Below are 18,901 nucleotides of genomic sequence, written 5' to 3' on the forward strand. Positions count from 1 at the left end.
TTTGGGGCATATGCGGATCATTTGCTCTGAGTTAGAATTTTTTTTTTTTCACTGGCGTCTGGTGTTTGTTGCTGCCCTTGCCCGTGCTGCCATGCTAAACTAAGTATACTAACAGTATGTCAGCGCTGTCATTGTGAGCATAACATTAGCATTTAGCTCATAGCTTTGCTGTGCCTAAGTACAGCTCCACAGCTGCTAGATGAATTACCTACACAGTCAATTATCAAAATTGTTGATTAATTCTCTGTCTATTGACTAAGTGATTAAATGACTTAATAGCTCCAGCAGTAATAAAACCCAGGACTTATTTCCATTGCAACTGCACCCTTCTGAAACTGTTATGGAAATTTACTGTGACATGTTCTCAGTTATGTACTTGGTTTTAGTTGGTAGGAAAATGTCGAGAAGCAGAAGTTTTGGAAGATGACAAATATGTTTTGTTTTTTTTATTTCCAAAATCAGCATTGCCAATCATATCATATCAAAAAAATCAATCTATAGGTCAGAGGGCGGCAGGTGTTTCTGTCAGTGTGCTTTGCTCGCTCCACTGTGTAAATGTGTCTTAGCTCTCTTCAGAAGAACCGTATCGTAAAGCTGTATGTTCCCTCTCTGTCGACTGAGATGGTTTTGCTTTATTTAACAGAGGCAAAATAACATCTGTGTGGTTAAGACTCCCAGAGTCAAACATCCACTTTTTGACTTTCATACCGTAACTAAAGGAACTGGCAGTGCATTTAATATCAGCAGACAAACTGTTCCACCCTAATGCCCCTGAATATTCAGATGACCTCCTCCTGCCAATCATTGTATTGAATGTGCTGATGACTAAGATCAGCTACACTAGATCTTGTTATGTAACTGTCTCTCCTGCTGAGCTGGGAGAAATAATTTGCGAGGCAGGAGCCCTGACTTTAATTACTCTAAGTATCGTTTTTAGCTCAGTGTGAGAGGAGGCTCTGGAGGACACGTATCACTCCCGAGACTGGGTTCTCTCTGCACGAGCTATAGCATCTCCGACATTTTAAACAAACACATGCACGGTCCAATCATGCGGGTCACAGCATGAACATGTACGCTGATGTAGGGCAGCTTTGTGTGTGTGTGTGTGTGTGTGTAGGGAAAGATTTTGCCTGTGGCAGTGTGGACAGTGCAGGGTCCTTTGCAAGAAAAACATGCTAACCACATCCCCACACGGCGTGAGAGGGAGGGGAGAAGTCGTGATACAAGGGAGGTGGGAGGGGAGGGAGATAAGAGAGAGTGCTTGATAGGGAGACACACAGAGACAGAGAGGAATGGAAGGATGGATGGAAAGAGAGGTGGAGTGGGTGGTGGTGGTGGTGGCAGTGGAAGATGGATTTAACCCAGGGGCAGGTTTGAGTCTGACAAACTGTCAGTAACTGAGCGGGGGTGACTACAAGTCTACATGTAAATTGGATACAAATCTGTACGTGTATGTGTATGTGTGTGTGTGTGGTAGGGCTGAGGAAGTGCTAGTGACTACACATATCCCTGGGCGCCACAGGGGACACAACGGAAAGACTGTGTGTGTGTGGGTTTATGTGCAAGGACTCATGGTGTGCTCGACCGTGTGTACGGACAGCGTGTTTGTTGGGCGTGTGTGTTTGTACGTGTGCGTGCATATAAAACTTTCTGTGCGCGGTATATGCAAGAGTGTGTGGGTGCTCAGTGCAAGACACTTCTTCCTCAAAGGCTGTGTGGGTGCGTGTGTGTGTGTGTGTCTCCAAGGAGATAGATTCTGTCCCATAGAATGAGAGTGTCGTCAACCATCAGCGCTTCTCACTGACACGGAGTTCCTCAAAGACACAGAGATGAAGAGAGAGGAGAGAGGAGGAACAAAGAAGAAAAGGAAAAGAAAGTCTTTTGAAGGATAAACCATGGGATTAGATAAGGTGCTCCTTCTGGACCATTGAACCAGTGCATGTGTGTGTGTGTGTGTGCGTGGACGAGAGCCCATTGCTCTGAGCACATTAGCTGCTCAGGGTGAACAAAGCCCCTCACCTGAAAGCTTTATAATATGGGCCTGAGAGCCAGAGGGGGCTCAGTGTGTGTGTGTCCATGTGTGTGAGCACATGCAGCTTGTGTGCCAGCCAGCAAGAGGAAAAAAGGATGGGTTTTTACTCAACGGACGGCCAGTCTGGGTGTACGTGCACATGAGTGTGTCCCATATCTAGCTACCACCGACTGTGTGTGTGCGTGTGTGTGTGTGCAAGTAAATAGATAAATGGAGGCTGTCTAACCTTGTATTCAATGGACAGCCATTCTGGTCGTACATGATTGTGTGTGTGAGTTTGTGACCTAAATCTAGCTGCGGCTGGTGTGTAAGTGCCGACATGTATGTGTGTGATCCTCCTATATTCCTTCCTGCATGTGGCATAAATCCCTTTATGTGGGTCTGGGAGATTTCCAGATCCTGTTCCAGTGTTGCAGCATTGTTGTGATAATGTGTAGTACGGTACTTTGTTACTGTGCAGTACCACGTATCTCATCACAACAGGAGGATGGACGACACTCTAAGTGTGTGCGAGTGCTGCTCCCCGCCGTGACCAAAAGTGGCCGGAGCTGTTTGAATTGGATTATCCCATACATTTTCTATTATCCAGCAAGACCTTGAAAGAGATAGGCCTGTTGAGAGCCAGAGCCCTTGATATAAAGGGGTTTGGCCAATTTGTAGTATGCCTCCTCTCTCAAGGAGAAACATTTGTTTAACTCATTTTATTTATCTTGACTTATCCAGGTTAGACTCGTGGAGATCAAGGCGCTCCTAAACAGAGCTGGCTAACATACTGGCAACACAATTAATTAGCAGGTGGGAAAAAAAACAATTAAAACATGTCAGTGTGGATGGTGATTAATCCCACAAAAGCACACAAGCGAAAAGTAGAGCAAGCAAGACTGTGGTTGACAGAGAAGAAGAAGACAAACATTAACTGAAGCAATTGAAAAACATCACCAGTTGTTTTGTCACTCTAATACAATGAGGGTAAATATAATTTCAATGTGAAGGCTCTCAAATCGTAGAAAAATGTATGCATGTTTTCTTGGGGACAACTTTGAGAAAGACTTGTTGCTGCTGAAATTTCTGAATGTCAGTTTTTCAATGCTCTAAGCACCAAAGACTAAATTAAATGAACCTCCATTCTATTTGAGATATAGATCTAAAAAAAAAAAAAAAAAAAAAAACCCTCGGCACATTAAACCAAAACTATGGCTAGATACATACATCTAGGGCAAAGACGAACTCAAGAAATACATGTATAATACCTGGCAACAAGTATGACACAGTTTTGTAGGGGCAACATGTCTGCCATCAGTTAAGTTACAACAGCTGCCTTCTGTGGCTAAATGTACGCTAATGAGAACAAAACCAGTGCGGCTACAGGTGGGAAAACCAAAACAAACGAGCTTAAAGACCCTAAAACACTCCATAGAACAGCAGAGTTATGTCACTAAATGTGACCCCTTTAATATTACACATGGTGATTTGATCTATTGTTAATATAAAATAGTGACCGTAGCAGATTTAAAGTATAAGGTTATGCATTTAAAATATGGTTTAATGTATACAACAGATGTAAAACCAGTTCATTACTTGTGTTAGGAGAAAGTCAGAGTGAAACTAGGGCTGCAGTAGAGCTAACATAACCAGCATTATTTTGGCACTCGTTCAGAAAAGTTGCTAGTGTCTTATGACTCATCTCTTCATGCGGTTTTCCACAATCCCTTTTTTTTTTTTTGGAAACAGAGTTTATACTGGCACTACAAAACAGTGAGATTGTTCAAATTCTCCCAGTCGGTACTCGTGACCTTGTAGAAAACACCCTTGTCAAACTGTTTCATTGGGAGCAACTTTTGATGAACACAAGAAGAGACAACGCATCCTTATAGCTCAATACAAGCCGCGCGCTTGATGTTGTGTGATCAATCGAGACACACAGCTGTTTATTTTCCCAGCTGTTTGTGCCTCAGACAGTAACTGCTGCTTTGAGGTGATGCATTACCCTTGGATTTGTTCCCTGAGCTCCTCATCAGTTATTGGTGACTAAATCACCATTCTGAGAATTAATCGGTGACAAACTAAGACCTTTTGCATTTTTTTCCCGCGTGCTGGAATAGTACTTTGTATGTGAAATATTAGCCTACATCAAATGTGCCATGGAAGACTGCACTCAAATAAGTTCACAGAGAAAGTCAATTTTATGGTCTTTTTTTCACCACTCAATATACAGCGGTACCACTCTGTAGTGCTGAATGGTAAATTCTGGGTTCGATATCTGGTGGTTGGGTCACTCTTACCTTGAAAAACAAGCTGGTTGGGTTTTATCATCACAACACTTCCTGATTTCTGTCTGACGTGTGATCAAATAATCCAATCAGAAGTCAGGAAAGTAATACTTTGATATTTTAATGAAAAACTACACACTGATTCAGATTATGAGGACTGTTTTAAATTAGTCAGATAAGATGTTAATATTGCTATTTTTTAGTGCATATAATTTCACTCATCAAAGCAACATCTCAGAGTCCCATGGGGCAAACATTGAGTGGTTAGATGATCAATCAGGTTACAAGCAATGCAACAGTTCAGCTATATTATATAAACTGTTATTTAGAGGTGAAACCAAATGTACTGGAAGCTACAGTTAGATTTTTAAGATTTAGAGTTAAGATTTTTACATAAAATGATCAGTTGTGCTTATAAAATAAGAAATAAACCTGACTCAAGTTGTTCTCAAACTTTTTGGCAAGTTATCCTTTACCAAAAAAAAAAACACAACAAAAAATCAGTGTCTTGTTTGTGGCTCCTTGCCAAATTTGAGAAGCCTGTAAATTGTTCCACCAGGAAATGATCACCCCCTAAACAAGAGTCAAATAGTTTTATCTACTCTAAATAGGTAATCCATTATTTCACAAAATAACACAAATTTGTGTTGCATTTGCTGTTTCTCCTCTTTCCTAAGCACAGTGATCATCTCACGACCACTCAGATTTATCTTGTGACCCTTTGGATGGAACCCAAACCCCACTTTGGGAAACTGTATATAAAGCAGTTACACCTACACCTACACCAAGTTACACATTGATGTACCAGTATTAGCAATCTAATGATGTCATAATAATAATAATAATAATAATAATAATAATGATAATAATGATAAAGAGTCACAGCGGCCGTTTTACTTCTACTTTTGATACTTTAAGCAGATTTTGCTTATAGTGCTTCTGTGCTTTTACTTTGGTGAGATTTTGAATATGGGACTCTTGCTTATAAGGAGGAATTTTATATTGTTGTATTGGTTCTGGATTTTACTTCCTCCGCTGGTGCAATCTGAGGAATAATTTACTGTCAGTCAGTTCCTCTTCCCAGTTAGTTTGCTCACTTTGGAGTGTGATTACCAGTACGATTGTCTGAATGTTTGTGTTTCCTCCTCTATTGGACGTCTATTTGGCAAGTAACTCAGCCAAAACTTTGTAAATAAAACCCAAATTAATAAACCAGAATTATCCTGTTAATCTGACATGATCTCTCTTTTTGCCATCTCCATACCTCTTGAAAACTTGCCTTACTCCTCAAACTTCAGTAAGAGAATTAGCTTTAGATTTAAGTTGAGGAATGAATGTTGGCAGTCGAAGGTCCTCACAAGTACAGCGGGACTGAGTAGTGTGTGTGTGTGTGTGCGCGTGTGTGTGTGCAGAAAAAGGCGCAGCATGAGCAATGACAGTGCCAGGGTCTAACAGGGGGAACCAACCTCGCCAGGGCTCCAGAGCCTAGATTCATTGCTTTAGTAGCAATGCATTTTTGATGTGCCCCCCTTCTGCTTCAACTTCTCTGTACGACCCTGGCGGAATAACAGCGCCCCCAGCAACCATCCATATAGCTTAATTTTAGCATGTGATGTTTGCAGTGTGTAGGTGTTTGTGTGTGTGTGTGTATGTGTGTATATATATATACTGTATATGTGTGAGAAAGAAGGAGCACAGAGAGACGGAAAGGAAGACGGAAAGAGCGAGGGAGACGGCGAGAAAGGGAGAAAATGTTCCCCCTTGCCTGTTAAATATTTGAGAAGCCTTCTGTGGAAAAGTGATGCAGTCAGAGACAGGCCTGTTAGCTCTGTGTGTGTGTGTGTGTGTGTGTGTGTGTGTGTGTGTGTTTGTGCGCGTTTGGTTGATGTAGAGAGACAGACAGGCCCGTTAGTTTGGACTAATTCAGCCGTGAGTGAGGGAGAGGGAGCACTTTCACTGTTTATTTATCTACCTGGGAGAGAGAGGGAGGACAAAAAAAAGAAGAGGGGGGGAGAGAGAGAGAGGAAGAGGAAGGGGTGAGAAAGTGAGAGAGAGAAAGAGGCAGGCCAGGTTGTCACAAACCATTAGACAGACGGACCCAGTGTGCTCTGCCCCATGTCAATGAGCGGCCCGGCTAAAGACAACCGCGTGTGTGTGTGTGTGTGTGTGTGTGTGTGTGTGTGTGTGTTGATGGGCGTGCATGTGTTTGTTTGCGTTTGTTTATTTATGGATGTGGTTTTTGCACAAGTGCTTGCAATCGACAGAGAAATAATGTGTGCATGTGTTTACTGGCACAAGTCGCTGAGATTAGCTGAAAGGAAGGTAAAGGGTGTGTGTTGTGTGAGTGAGAGAGTGAGTGAGTGAGTGAGAGACTGAGAGGGAGAGTAAATCTCTAGACATTGATGAGGAGAGGGGGCAAGATGCCCTCATTGTCTAAGACAAAAGGCTCCCTGTGCCACAGAGCAAAATATCCAGTGTGCGTGCACATGCACACGTGAACACACACTTCTACTTGTGTGCGCCTATGTCTGTGTGTCATGCTTGCTCATCGTAAAAGGGATCATTTATTACAATATTCATCCAAAACACTGCTGAAAGCCGAAGAAAAAAAGGATAAAAGACAAAAACAAAGAGGTGCTCAGATGGCATGTGTTACAAAGAATGGAGGTTTTTTTCAGATTTCAAGGTTCAGCTGCATGCTGGGAATGTTTAGAATTATTATGAGAGCCTTACATAGCAGGCAGAGAAACAATGGTTTCAAGCAGACACACACACACTTAGGCCTAACTCCTACTAAAACTCACTTGGGATTGGAGCTGTTCCAGTAGACAGCGTGTCTGTCAAATATGATCTTCTCCTCCGCCCACACGGACACCCAGGACAGGACGGTCAGCACCACCACCTCCATCACACACCTCTGCCCGAGCTGGCACAACATCATAGACATCCAGGGGCAATCTCTCTCTCTCTCTCTTTAACTGGGATCAGGCTTTCACTGCACTGCTGCTGCTGCTGCTGCTGCCGCTGCTGCTGCAGAAATCCTCTCTAGATCATAAATGTCCTTCTGCGCGTCTTTGGACGAATCGGGTCCGCGGTTCATGGATCGTTGACTGGCTTGATGCGAGTTCCGATAACCTCGAGGGTGTTTCAAGTCATACTGGACGGTTGAAATTCACTTTCAAACTTGGTCGGCCTCAGACGGGAGAGCACAGATTCACATGTTATTTACAAGCGCGTCGTCGGCAGGATGCTGCGAGTGCGTCTCTTCTGCAAGGTCCGAAACTTTTCTCCCATTACGCGCAGCCGGGGGAGATAGATGCGCTACCTGGGTTAGACCCCCTTCTCTCCATGAAATTACAATCAATCACCTTTCAGAATTCATCCGAGGTTTGTAATTCTATCAGCGGTATCGTCACTCACCAGCAGACACGAGACAACGGTCAAATCGACCGTCATATTTGTTTACCCAGATTTGTGTAGAGCCTGGCGCACGCTTTGTTCGCTCCCCTCACAACGCAAATCTCTTCACAGCAGGGAAAAAAAAAACTACGTCCACTTGACCTTTTCTCTTATTGCATTTGAATGAAATAAATTCCAGACGGACGAACACGCTCCTTTCCGGTATTTTCAGTCCAAACTTATCGCACCAGAACAACTGAGAGACAGGAGCATCCTCCACGAACAGCCGCGAGCATCTTACAGCATCTCAACTTGGTGATCCCTCCTCTGCCACTGGGCTCTTATCCAATGTGACTCGAGTCGCGGTGCGCCTTCACTGCCCCGTGCGTCACGCTGACCGGCGGCAGCCACGATCACAGCTTTAATCCGAACATGCTCCGGTGCAAACCTCCACCTACGGCGGGCAACAGCGCACACCCGCACCCTGATTCGGTGTAGCCTAAGTAACCCCCACCCCCCTCTCTCTCTCCTCTCTCTCTCTCCCACATCTCGCTCGCTTTCTTTCTCTTTCTTTCCTTCTTTCTGCGCGGGCGGGGTCTGTAGCTGTGCCGTGCCGTGCTGTACCGCGCTCCCTCTGGGGACTCTGTGCTGGCTGACTCACTGATCCCCGGCGGTACACAGCTGAGGATGTATAGAGGAAAGCCCCAACTCAATTAAACATTTTTTTTTCTAAATTTTATAGAGTTACCTGACCATTTTGATGTGACACGAATTAAGAATTGGTGCAAACAAATGAATTAAGGTGATCTGCTGGAAACTGTAGCTGAAGCTGTCTCTGTTTTTGACCGATTACTCGTTAAACTTGTTACAAACCACCACCACCACCACCACCACAGCCGTCTGCTTCACTGAAGCCGGTTTATCGCAGCTGGGCTTGCAAAGCACCCATAAAGTTCACGATCAGTTTGAAAGCTGCGGCCTGATGGATGGATGGAAGGGGGGCCTCGTAGAGAGAAAGAGAGAGAGAGAGGAAAGGAGAGAGAAGGCGTCTGATGGATCGCTGGAACAGTGGAGTCATTTTCCATCAGTGTCCATTAGGCCCAAAGGGCAAGCGGAGGCAGCACCAAGTCTAAAACCTGTGAGCCATAAACCTCCAGAGAGCTGTCTGACAGAGCGCTGCCACCCCTGCTGCCTCTGCCCTCGTGTGTGTGTGTGTGTGTGTGTGTGTGTGTGTGTGTACGCACATACTCTTCTGCAAAACATATCCATCTTATGCATTTACACTCAGAGCAAACAGACTGAAATATATAGTAACTGCATTGTTTCCACAAAGTGCGCCATGGTTCTTCCGACGTGTCGATACTTGGAGCAGAATGAGCCCCAGTGAGGATCAATCCAATCTCAACAAGATGAGAATTGATTCCAGAAAATTATTTGCAACGAGTTCATTTACATCCTTTAACAAGAAAGGCATCAGCACGCTAGTAAAAAATGCATTGAAACACAAAGTAAAAGGGGTTTTCTGCAGTGTACAAACTCTTCCAGGCTCCTACAGGAGACAGTTTCCCCAAATCAAACTGACTTGACTTGTCCCGCCGTTCCTGAATCTAATAGACCCGTGTTATCATTTTAAAAACTGAACCTTTCCGCAGCTCCATCTTTCACATCTTATTGTGCCTCTCGGTTGGATCCATTATGCAAAGTGTCCTAGTTTTGCTTTGCCCTGCTCTGCCTGCGAAGTAATGCCTATAATTTGGGCTGCTGAATCCAGGCAGGAAGAGAACCCATGCACCCCCATAACCCAAATACAGCTGCATGTTGTCCGCCTCTGTGGATGAATTATTCAACATCTGTCTGAGGCGTGCATATGTAAACAGGTGGATAGTCTCCTGATGGCTTTTTTTTTTTTCTTAAGGGGAGACACATACAGACCAAAGGCATCCTTCACCTCAGCTTCAGGCTTTTCCTCCTCTGCTATGTCACTCTGAAAGCGAGTCTAAATCTCATGTAAGCTGTGCAGACTAAACAGTATTGGGAGGATTCAGATATGAAGGATTCTTTAAGTGATCCTAAATCTAAATTAATGTGGGTCAGGGAGTCAGTATGGACACATTCCTCTTTAGGAGGGCATTAAATCCTGGAATTTATAGCTGGTTAAGTCTGTGATTGCTCTGCAGTTTAACTACAGAGACAAATTATAGACATATGAATGTCCTCAAAGCTCCAGAACTTAAAACACAAAACAGATGAATGTCTTTCAATGCTGTTGACTAAAGCATCCATCCAAATTCAGCCAACCTTTCAAGTCTCACACATTAGACATCCAGCCCTTTTTTTCCCCTCAGTGACTAACTGGCTGTTGAGGGCATTGAACATGTCACAAATGATACACAGGAGAGTCTCTTGAACCACTTGTTCAGTCTGGCCCCATTCAGCCACCACTGGGATCACATTTGTGTGTGTGTGTGTGTGTGTGTGTGTGTGTGTGTGTGTGTGTGGCCTCTGTGTTTGCTTGATTAGAGGCCACAGGACTAATGTAAATAAATGTTGCCAGATGCAGTGGGATCACTAACCCTCACATGGTTTCATTTAGTCCTACGCGCACGCACGCTGGATGAAGCCAGGAACATCCCAAGGGTCTGGATTGGCCAAACAAATGGGAGAGAAGGTGGGGTGCGGTTACACAAATGACACACTGAACTAGTTAAAAGTACAAATGTGGAGACAGTCTGAGATGTTGTAACAGAGCTTTAAGTACATTCAGTAATGCTACTTTATTTGGGGTCAAATAACTTTTGGATTGGACTAATTTTGGAAATGTTTACCCTTGCTGTACATGCTTGCCAGTTTTACTTTTTAAAAAAAAAAAAAATGTCTCAACAGATTAAATTTACCATATTTTTTTTTGAACTGGTGACTTCTGGAATTTGGTAACCTTAAAAAAAAAAAAACCCTACCACAGATCTGTGTTTGAATCATTTTACTTTGAGCTACCCTTCCACCCAATTATGCAATCTCTTTGCATTTCAATATATTCCCGAAGAGAATTCTGTGTAGACTGCTCTCTGCTCTAAATTACTCTCGGTGCAGAGTGAAATACTAAGATGCTGCAAGTAAACAAGGGTCTGAGGTATCAAAGCAGCATCAAAGTTGCTGCCATGGAGTTTCCAGACTGGCAGGGATACACAGTGAACTGCAAAGATGTTTGAAAAGAGGCAGCAGAACACGAGCCATCAAGAGACTGGTTGCAATTTTTGGCAAACGTGACCATATTCTAATGACTTTAGGGCGACATTAAAATAAGAGTACCGCCTTCTGTTAGCATCCTAAAACATGCTGTAGAAATTTTTGTGTTGTGTCTGTTTCACCTAGCAAGTATCTTCAGTCTGGTATCTGTCTATAACTGTGACCTTCAAGCATGCCGTCTTATGCAAAGTAATATCAGCAGAGAAACAATTGCCTTTGCAGTGGAATTCGCACTAACTTGCAGCTCACCATGTTTTAAGACCACACTCCACAAGATACTGGGATTATACAAGAAAATCCAGCTACTCTCAGCCACAAATACAGACACCACTGGACTCAATTCTCCTTTTCTCTCATTTGTCCCCCTCCAAAAGTAAGGAAGATCTGAGGTTAATCCTCTCCACCGCTCTGTAAGGAAGTCGAAGAAAAAAAAAAAAAAAAAAGGTATAATGCCAGAAAACCCAAGGAGGCACTTGAGATTAAGCCACCAACTATTGACATTGTGTGAGTGACAGGTAAAGTCACCTCTGCTTAACAGCCTTCGATTACCATCAGAGAGCAAGACCTCCCCCTAGTGGTTCAAGAGGTGTATAACCAGTTTGTCATTTTTTTCCCACCTCCATCCCTCACATCCCTGAGGAACTTTCTGATACACATGGATGCCAGATATGCCCGATAGCCATGCTTGTTTTTTTTTTTTATCTTAATTACTCATCGTCTGAGACGAAGCAATTTAGTTTCCACAGCAACCTGGCTCCTCTCCATAAGAGTAAGACAGACCGGCTAAACTGAAAAGGTCAAAGCAGAGCACAGGAGGATTATTCAGAATCATTGAGAATAGCAAGTATCCAGCGTTGCATATTGAATTAAATCTCCACCCTGCCATCATCATCATCGCAGCCGTTTCATCAAATGGATTGCAACGAGATTGAGCTGAGCCCAGATGAGCAGTCAGTCAAGTTTCAGATGGGATGAGTACGAAGTTGGAAATACAGTAAGAGATTAAAAAAAAAACCCACCAGTAGTAAAAACAGGATGGGAAATGTGGAAAATGTTACGAGATGTTAACCGATACAGAGCAGCAGGTCCACAGGACAGAGGGGAAGAGACAGAAACCAAATGAGGCCAGATGAAAGAAGGAACAAACTAAAGATTTATTGAAGGCAGCAGAAGATGCAAGAGACAAGAACAGAATGGCAAAGGGGGGAGGGGGGAGCGGGGCACATACAGAGACACTTCTGTGTTCAGATAGGTTTAATGTCTTTGTGTTACAAAAGTTTTTTTGTTTTTTACAGCTCCAGAGAGCTCAATAGGTCTGTATTGTTTTATCAAAATATACATGTTTTGAACGTAAAGTGGATATAATCCAAATGATTTTGTGGTACAAAAACATGAATATATACAACCATCAACCCCCGCTTCATACAATAACCCCACCCCGCCCCCATATAAAAAAGGAGAGAAAAATAAAAGCTTTTAACAATAACTGAAAGGCATATAATCTTCTACACTGTCAACATCACAGCTAGGACTGTGGATCAATTAAGTATCCATTCTAAAGCGATCTCTACCCAAAATTAGGCTCTTTGTAAAGTCAATCAAACAAAAGGGGTACAATATACAGTATATGTTGTTACCCAAAACATATTTTAACTTCATGTGACTTTTGTCCAAGGCATTTGAGGAACAGAAAGAAGGAAATCGAAGCCTTGTGTTCTTGTGGAATAGCAGGAATGTGAAAAAAAACCTTTAAGAAATCACAACACTACAAAACAGCAGGGATAGAAGATACTTTGGTCCTTAACAGCAATAACCGTCTGCAGCTACATGAAGCTTCGTTAAATCATGCATAATAATCTTTTACAAAAATAGAGACAGAGCAAGTCTGTATCTGGTCCAAGACTACAGTGGTGGAAACTGGTGCGTGAGGCACGCAGGAATGTGACGATGTTTAAGACTTCAGCGTGAGGGTGTCAACTTGGACCTATCATTGAGGAAAAGTGCACTAAAGAACCTGACTGTGGCTTAAGTGGACACAGGCAGGGAATGGGTGAGGGTTGTCCCACCCTGTAATCATGTTATCCTGAATTTAAGAGAAAAAATATACTGGGTTTTCCGACACAGTCCAAGACTGTCGTTACTATCAATTGACAAATGCCCCCCAGCTGCCCTCTCACAGGTACAATTACCTGAATATAATGGGATAAAGGCATCTTTGCAGACAGGTAAGATAAAACAGCTGAATGAGAGGTAAACAAAGTCAACTGATGAGGCTGCAAAGTGTGTCAGCCTCAGATTAAAAACTCAAGGAGTCAAGGCACTGTGATAATGATCAAACCCAGCCACTACATATAGGTATCAGTTAAGCTTAGAATTGATACACATTTAAATGCTAACATTAAAAAGAAAAGATAAATGAATATATAGGTGTCCACTTATAGATGAACATAATATGGTTAAATAAGGCCCCAAACACCACTGGCCCTACGGAGAGAGGACTAAAGGAAAATGAATGGGACCTGTAGGCGAGGAGGGCTGAATACAGCTCTACTTCCTGCCACAATACACCTAATAGAGCTACATCACCTAGCAAGGATATTAGGCATCTAACTGACTTACATTCATAGTTTCTACATATATAATGAGGCTATATGCATACAAATCCTTAGATAAGAAACAGAAGACTGAATGAGCCACTTTCCCCCATTTTAACAATGCTGGTACATACCGAAAGGCATGAGAAAACAAAAAGGCATTTTGAGAACCACATCTTTTCCAAATGAAGCCAGAGCAATGCTTAAGGCAATCTGGTTGGGGCAAAAGTAAGGCACAAGACTGTAGATAAAGATAATGAAAGAAGAATGCGTCCTTATTATAACAACTTCAGATAGTGGTATGGATCCCCCAAAGCAAATATGTGGGTAGTTACAAGAAGATAAAATAAAAATGGATACTGGGAAATAAATTGTTTGTTGGTCTGTGAGCCAAAACAAAATCATTGTCTCTAACCGTTTCTGACTGGCCAAACAGGTTCAAAGTGGCATTTCAAAAAAAAAAAAAAAAAAAAAAAAAAAAGGCACACACACATAGATATATCCACACGACTATCATAGTAAAAGGAATGCTGAAGTGTGTCTGGTGTGGATATGATTCATCCACATAAGCATACATCTGTGGTGGAGGGTGTCTTTTTTTTTTTCTTCCTTTTTTCTTTATAATTTTTTTTTTTAATTTTTTTTTTTTATTTTTTTTTTTTTTTTTTTTTTTTAAGCAATTTGGTCTAAAGTGACAGTTCATCAGCTTCCCCTACTTTACCTCCAATATAGTAAAATGTTTCAATGCAGAATGTTGCCCGTTTCCCAGGACCCCACTCAAAACTTTGTGATGGAACAAATTATTAGGTTTGGGCACCAAGGACCTGTTCTGAACTGGAACCAGATCCCATTTTATTTTATTTTTTTTTTTAAAGACCTGGGATTTTCTCCGACACACGCTGTGATTCTATTCTTTGACTCCTGAACTAAGTTTGGTCTTTTTCGTTTATGTCGCCTATGCATTTGGATAATGTTTGACAAGTGATATAGGAAATTGGAATCATTGATCACAGGAAATTGGAATCATTGATCACAATTTCCAGCATTGGAGGAAGTCTAACTTCCTGTGGCATGGTTTTTGATATCCCAAGTTGAAGTCATAATGCCCCAGAATCAGCTACTGCAAGCCACTGTAGCTCAAACACAAACAAGTGTAGAACAGCGACAATTCAATTTGTGAATGGCAGGAAGGAATATTCATATTTGTCTACATTTATTCCAAATGTTTTTGTTTTCAACCTATTTTGGTGTTTTTGTGATAATATGAAAAGATTTGGAATCCGGAATAGGAACTGGAATCAATAAGGAGACTTGATCAAATCTGATACGCAAACCTATAAATGGTGGGGAATGACCAAGTATTGAGGTGAAGGGAGCAACACTCTACACAGAAACAGTCTTAAATATGTTATGGTTGCCATTTCCACTCAAGGCAAACTTGAGAAAAGTAGCATTCAGATGGCAATAGATTTGGAGGGAGGAAGGAAAGGCACTCAGATGGTGGACTTGGAGAAGGACACTCGAAGGTGGTGGTTCTCCCCCAGATCGTGGTTGTGGAACTCGATGAGGGACTCAATTGCCTCCTCGACTGACCCCATCTGGATCAGGGCCATCTTGCGGTCTTTCCTGTTAAATATAGAGAGAACAATGTGTTCTGAAAGTGTCAAAATGGTGCCAACTTTTGTGTAGGCTGTTTGCTATGTTGTAGTTGAATAACAGAACTTGTTCTATACTCTTAAAGACATCTTACGCAGACTTTAAACATTGATCAACTCCGCTTGTCTGAATTGGCTTTGCATTAAATGAATGTTGTGACATTTTTTAAAGTTTTCAAACACCAATTAGGACATAAATGAAGAAAATCGAGCAACTGGATTGAGACTCACTGAAAGAACTTGAAGGCCTTGACTGTGGCTCCTGAGCTGGCAAACAGCCTCCTGAGGTCATCCTCCATCACAGAGGGCCTTAAAATCAGAGGGCAAAGAAAAAAATAAAACAAAGAATCAACATAAAGCATTTATGTGGGTTTATATTCCCTTTACTTATTTGTACTAGTGTGGTAAAAAAAAAAAAGAACAAGAAGTATGATTAAATCTAAAAATGCACCTCTAGAGTAGCATGTTTAGAAAAGACTGTCACAACTACTTAATCCAAAGCACTAAATATAGAAAAAAAATGAGTCAGGACTACAAAGGAAAAAGCTTAGAGCATAAAGGACGCTGGGGAGAGAGTGGGAATGAAAAGGACACTCTTGCAGCAGCACTCACGGTATGTTGGAGAGGTGGAGTGTTGCAGAGGGTGGGAAGATGTTGGAGTAATTCTTGGAGCCAGGCTTCTTGAAACGGTGCAGCGGGGAGTTGCTGTAGTCCTTTGTGAGGCCCTGGTCCTCGTGGCCTTCTCTGGGAAGCTGCACTGTGGTGTGTTTTGACAATGTCACACGCATGGCCCTGCCGTGAAGCCGCTGGCCATTCAGGTGGCTCATAGCTGAGAAACATGAATACAATAGTCAACACCACACCCAAAACCTGGTTTCCGCATACAATTCTAGTCTGACTTAGACCTTAAAATAGTTTGAAGTAATTTCAATTTTAAGTTTAACAAAAGGCCCAATGAGGCCAATTTAATTGATTTTAAACCGTTTTCCATCCTTACCCTCTCCTTGATACATCGACACTACATTTATTAAAAGATTTTCTAAACACATTTAGAGTAGTTACAGAAGGTAAAACAAGGAAATAATCAGAAATAGGCAATCAGCTATTTATCAAAGGAGGACCTGCAGTGGTTGCTCATTTGAGACCCACTAAGTGAAGGCTCAAAACAATGTATGGTAAAAATGCAAAAAACAAGATGAAAGAAAACGCTAGATCAAAGAAAGTAAATAGGGTGTAGCAAGTCTGGAGTGTAGCTACCTAGCTGAGCCTGTGTGCCATCAGACATCTGGATCAGAGCATTCTCCTTCTTATTGAACAGGATCTTCACCCTCATCACATCGCCATACACACCTAGTGAAGAAGAGGAAGGTGTCACACTACAAGTGCAAGAATGACTAACACAGCCTTAACATGAGCCACACAGCCAATCACAGCAACAAAAACAATTTAAAACCATCAAATCAGACACATTAATATTCATACTAAATGGACACTGTCTGATTAAAAAGTAATTGTCAGACTATTCAGTAATTTTCTATTTAATTCTGTGTGGGATTTTCTACAACTAATCCTACATAAGCCCTCGTAGATAATAATTACAAAGATGCTACATGGTTATGCCTGAGAAGGAGAAGATAATGATTTGAGGAAAAAACAAATAAATAAGTAAAAATCAATGAATAGTAAAATGAGTGGTTCTGATTGGTTTGGTCGCTCTACAGAGGAAAAAAGTTGATTACTTGATGAACTTGAGGGCGTGATAGAAAGACATGCAAGAATAAACTAAACATGCATATACCTACATTAGAGTAACTGAAACAAACTGCAGAAGAATAATATGTTGACATAATCCAAGGGATATGTCAATTCCAATCACTAAAAAAGCAGCAGCATTTCATCTCTGAATGTAGTTGTCAAGTGACTCAAGGCAACCACAGAAAAATTAAATTAAGAAAAATGAAATTTGATGAATTTTCATGGCTTAAAATTTAGATGGTGCAGAACTAAATAAATTGTTGACTTTTATCCACTTCCAGAGGGTGACGCTTTAGAATTTAGATCAGCTTCTTGCCTCATTCCTGAACAAAATGATCCCTACATTTCTATTTAGCAGAGCAATATTTCCATTCAGGGGCTGTGCTCTTTGAAGATGAAAAACTGCAAATACTTTTTGCCCATGGACAGTAAACCATGGCTGTTAGAAATTAAATGAAATGCTGCAGCTTTGTGTGGTTTTTCTCACCTTACTTTCCTTACACAAACCCACAACAACCAAAACAGGTCATAACAAACCCCAAAACAAACAGACACCCCCACCCTTCAATAGCCCTGTAGCCTGATGACGAGCCATCAGTGGTTAAAAAAAACAAAAACAAAGCCAACAACATGAGACAAGACATGCCCACCTTGCCAGGTAACAGTAGTAATAAAAAAGGAGATGAAAGGATGATAACGTACCGAAAAGAATAAAGAGGCAGTGTGGCGTAACGCTCTTTAGAGACAGCAGGGGGAGCAGCGGGGCAGGGGGCCAAAGGGGGAGAGGGAACAGGGGACAGGGGAAAAGAGACGGAGCGGAGTGGAGGACAGTGGAGTGGAGTCGGGACATGTCCGCAGGCCACAGGCAGCGAGGTCCACAGGAAGGCCACAGTACCATGGAGGAAGGAGAGGCATGAGGGACGAAGAGAATGAAGAGAGGACAAGAGGAAGAGAGGATTCAAACAGCGTGAGAGAGGAGGAAGAGAGGAGATAGTAGAAGATCAGGTGGAGAAAAGGAAGATGGTGGATGGACAGATGATGGCAAAAATCATGGGGACCAATGTTGTGTTTTTGTGTTTTCAATTTGTGGGTGGTGTCCAAATTGGGGACAATGAATAGGGGAGAAAGAGGGATGGGTGGGAGGGAGGAGGAGTGGTCGTAGTAGTAACAGAGGAGTGGCAGAGGGGAGGAGGACAGAGGGAACAATTGGTCATGGGGCGTGCAGTCAGTTGGCAAGAGTTGAGGTGAGGGTGTTTTAAAACAAAAAAGAGAGAGAGGGGGACAGAGAAAGAAGAGAGAGAAAAAGGAAGTAAAAAACAAGGTCAGTATACACAAAGAAATGTAGTGCTTCAGACAGTAGAACTGGCTAAATTAAAATGCATTGTCACTATGGGAACACTAGAAGAAAAAGAAGAGAAAAAAAGATTAACAATGAAATACAGAAAAAGGCAGAGACAATATGTACTTTTAGATTACAGGCTATGTTTGTTTAAATTATGTTTAATTACATTAGAATAAAAACAGACAAATCTGAATATCAATTATAATAATGCTAAAAACTGGTCTTTAAATTAATATCCTTATTGTAATGAATACATAACTACAGTAAATGTAATGAGTGTGACAGACTACTTATACATGCTACACACTATATGTATAAAAAAAGATCTACATAATGGACAAGATGTGTTTCTTTAACAAATACAAAGAAAAAAGTAATATTGTCTCTCCAACAACTCAAGAATGATTTCAACTAATGGACAAAAATGAAGATATGAAATGGTAAGTTTAAAAAAAAAAAAAAAAAAAAAAAAAAAAAAAAAAAAAAAAAAAAGATATTTTTTTAAAAAAAAAAAAAAAACACACGCCACCTGGCCATTACAGACTGAAAACAACTCCATACATGGTATCATCCTCCTGTAGCCTTTACTGAATCTAACCTGTATTTTA

General features: G+C 41.7%; 2 protein-coding genes across 3 annotated transcripts in view; both read right to left on the reverse strand.

The window, feature by feature from the left end:
• Positions 1 to 7,289, reverse strand: part of LOC111226056 (ephrin-A2-like) — a 77,037-nt gene extending 69,748 nt beyond the window's left edge. The window contains exon 1 of the mRNA XM_022751141.1: positions 7,107 to 7,289. Within this exon, the coding sequence (XP_022606862.1) occupies positions 7,107 to 7,249 (143 nt within the window). The 5' untranslated portion in view covers positions 7,250 to 7,289. The remainder of the gene's footprint in view (positions 1 to 7,106) is intronic.
• A 4,788-nt stretch (positions 7,290 to 12,077) lies between these two features.
• LOC111225294 (polypyrimidine tract-binding protein 1-like) overlaps positions 12,078 to 18,901 on the reverse strand; it is a 15,832-nt gene continuing 9,008 nt past the window's right edge. For both annotated transcript variants that reach the window (XM_022750066.1, XM_022750067.1), the window contains exons 12-16: positions 17,654 to 17,687; positions 16,454 to 16,546; positions 15,809 to 16,025; positions 15,428 to 15,505; positions 12,078 to 15,167 (exon numbers count right to left, since the gene is read on the reverse strand). In XM_022750066.1, the coding sequence (XP_022605787.1) occupies positions 15,035 to 15,167; positions 15,428 to 15,505; positions 15,809 to 16,025; positions 16,454 to 16,546; positions 17,654 to 17,687 (555 nt within the window). In that variant the 3' untranslated portion in view covers positions 12,078 to 15,034. The remainder of the gene's footprint in view (positions 15,168 to 15,427; positions 15,506 to 15,808; positions 16,026 to 16,453; positions 16,547 to 17,653; positions 17,688 to 18,901) is intronic.

The sequence above is a fragment of the Seriola dumerili genome, unplaced genomic scaffold, assembly GCF_002260705.1.
Source record: "Seriola dumerili isolate Sdu_G_001 unplaced genomic scaffold, Sdu_1.0 BDQW01000149.1, whole genome shotgun sequence".
NCBI lineage: Eukaryota > Metazoa > Chordata > Actinopteri > Carangiformes > Carangidae > Seriola > Seriola dumerili.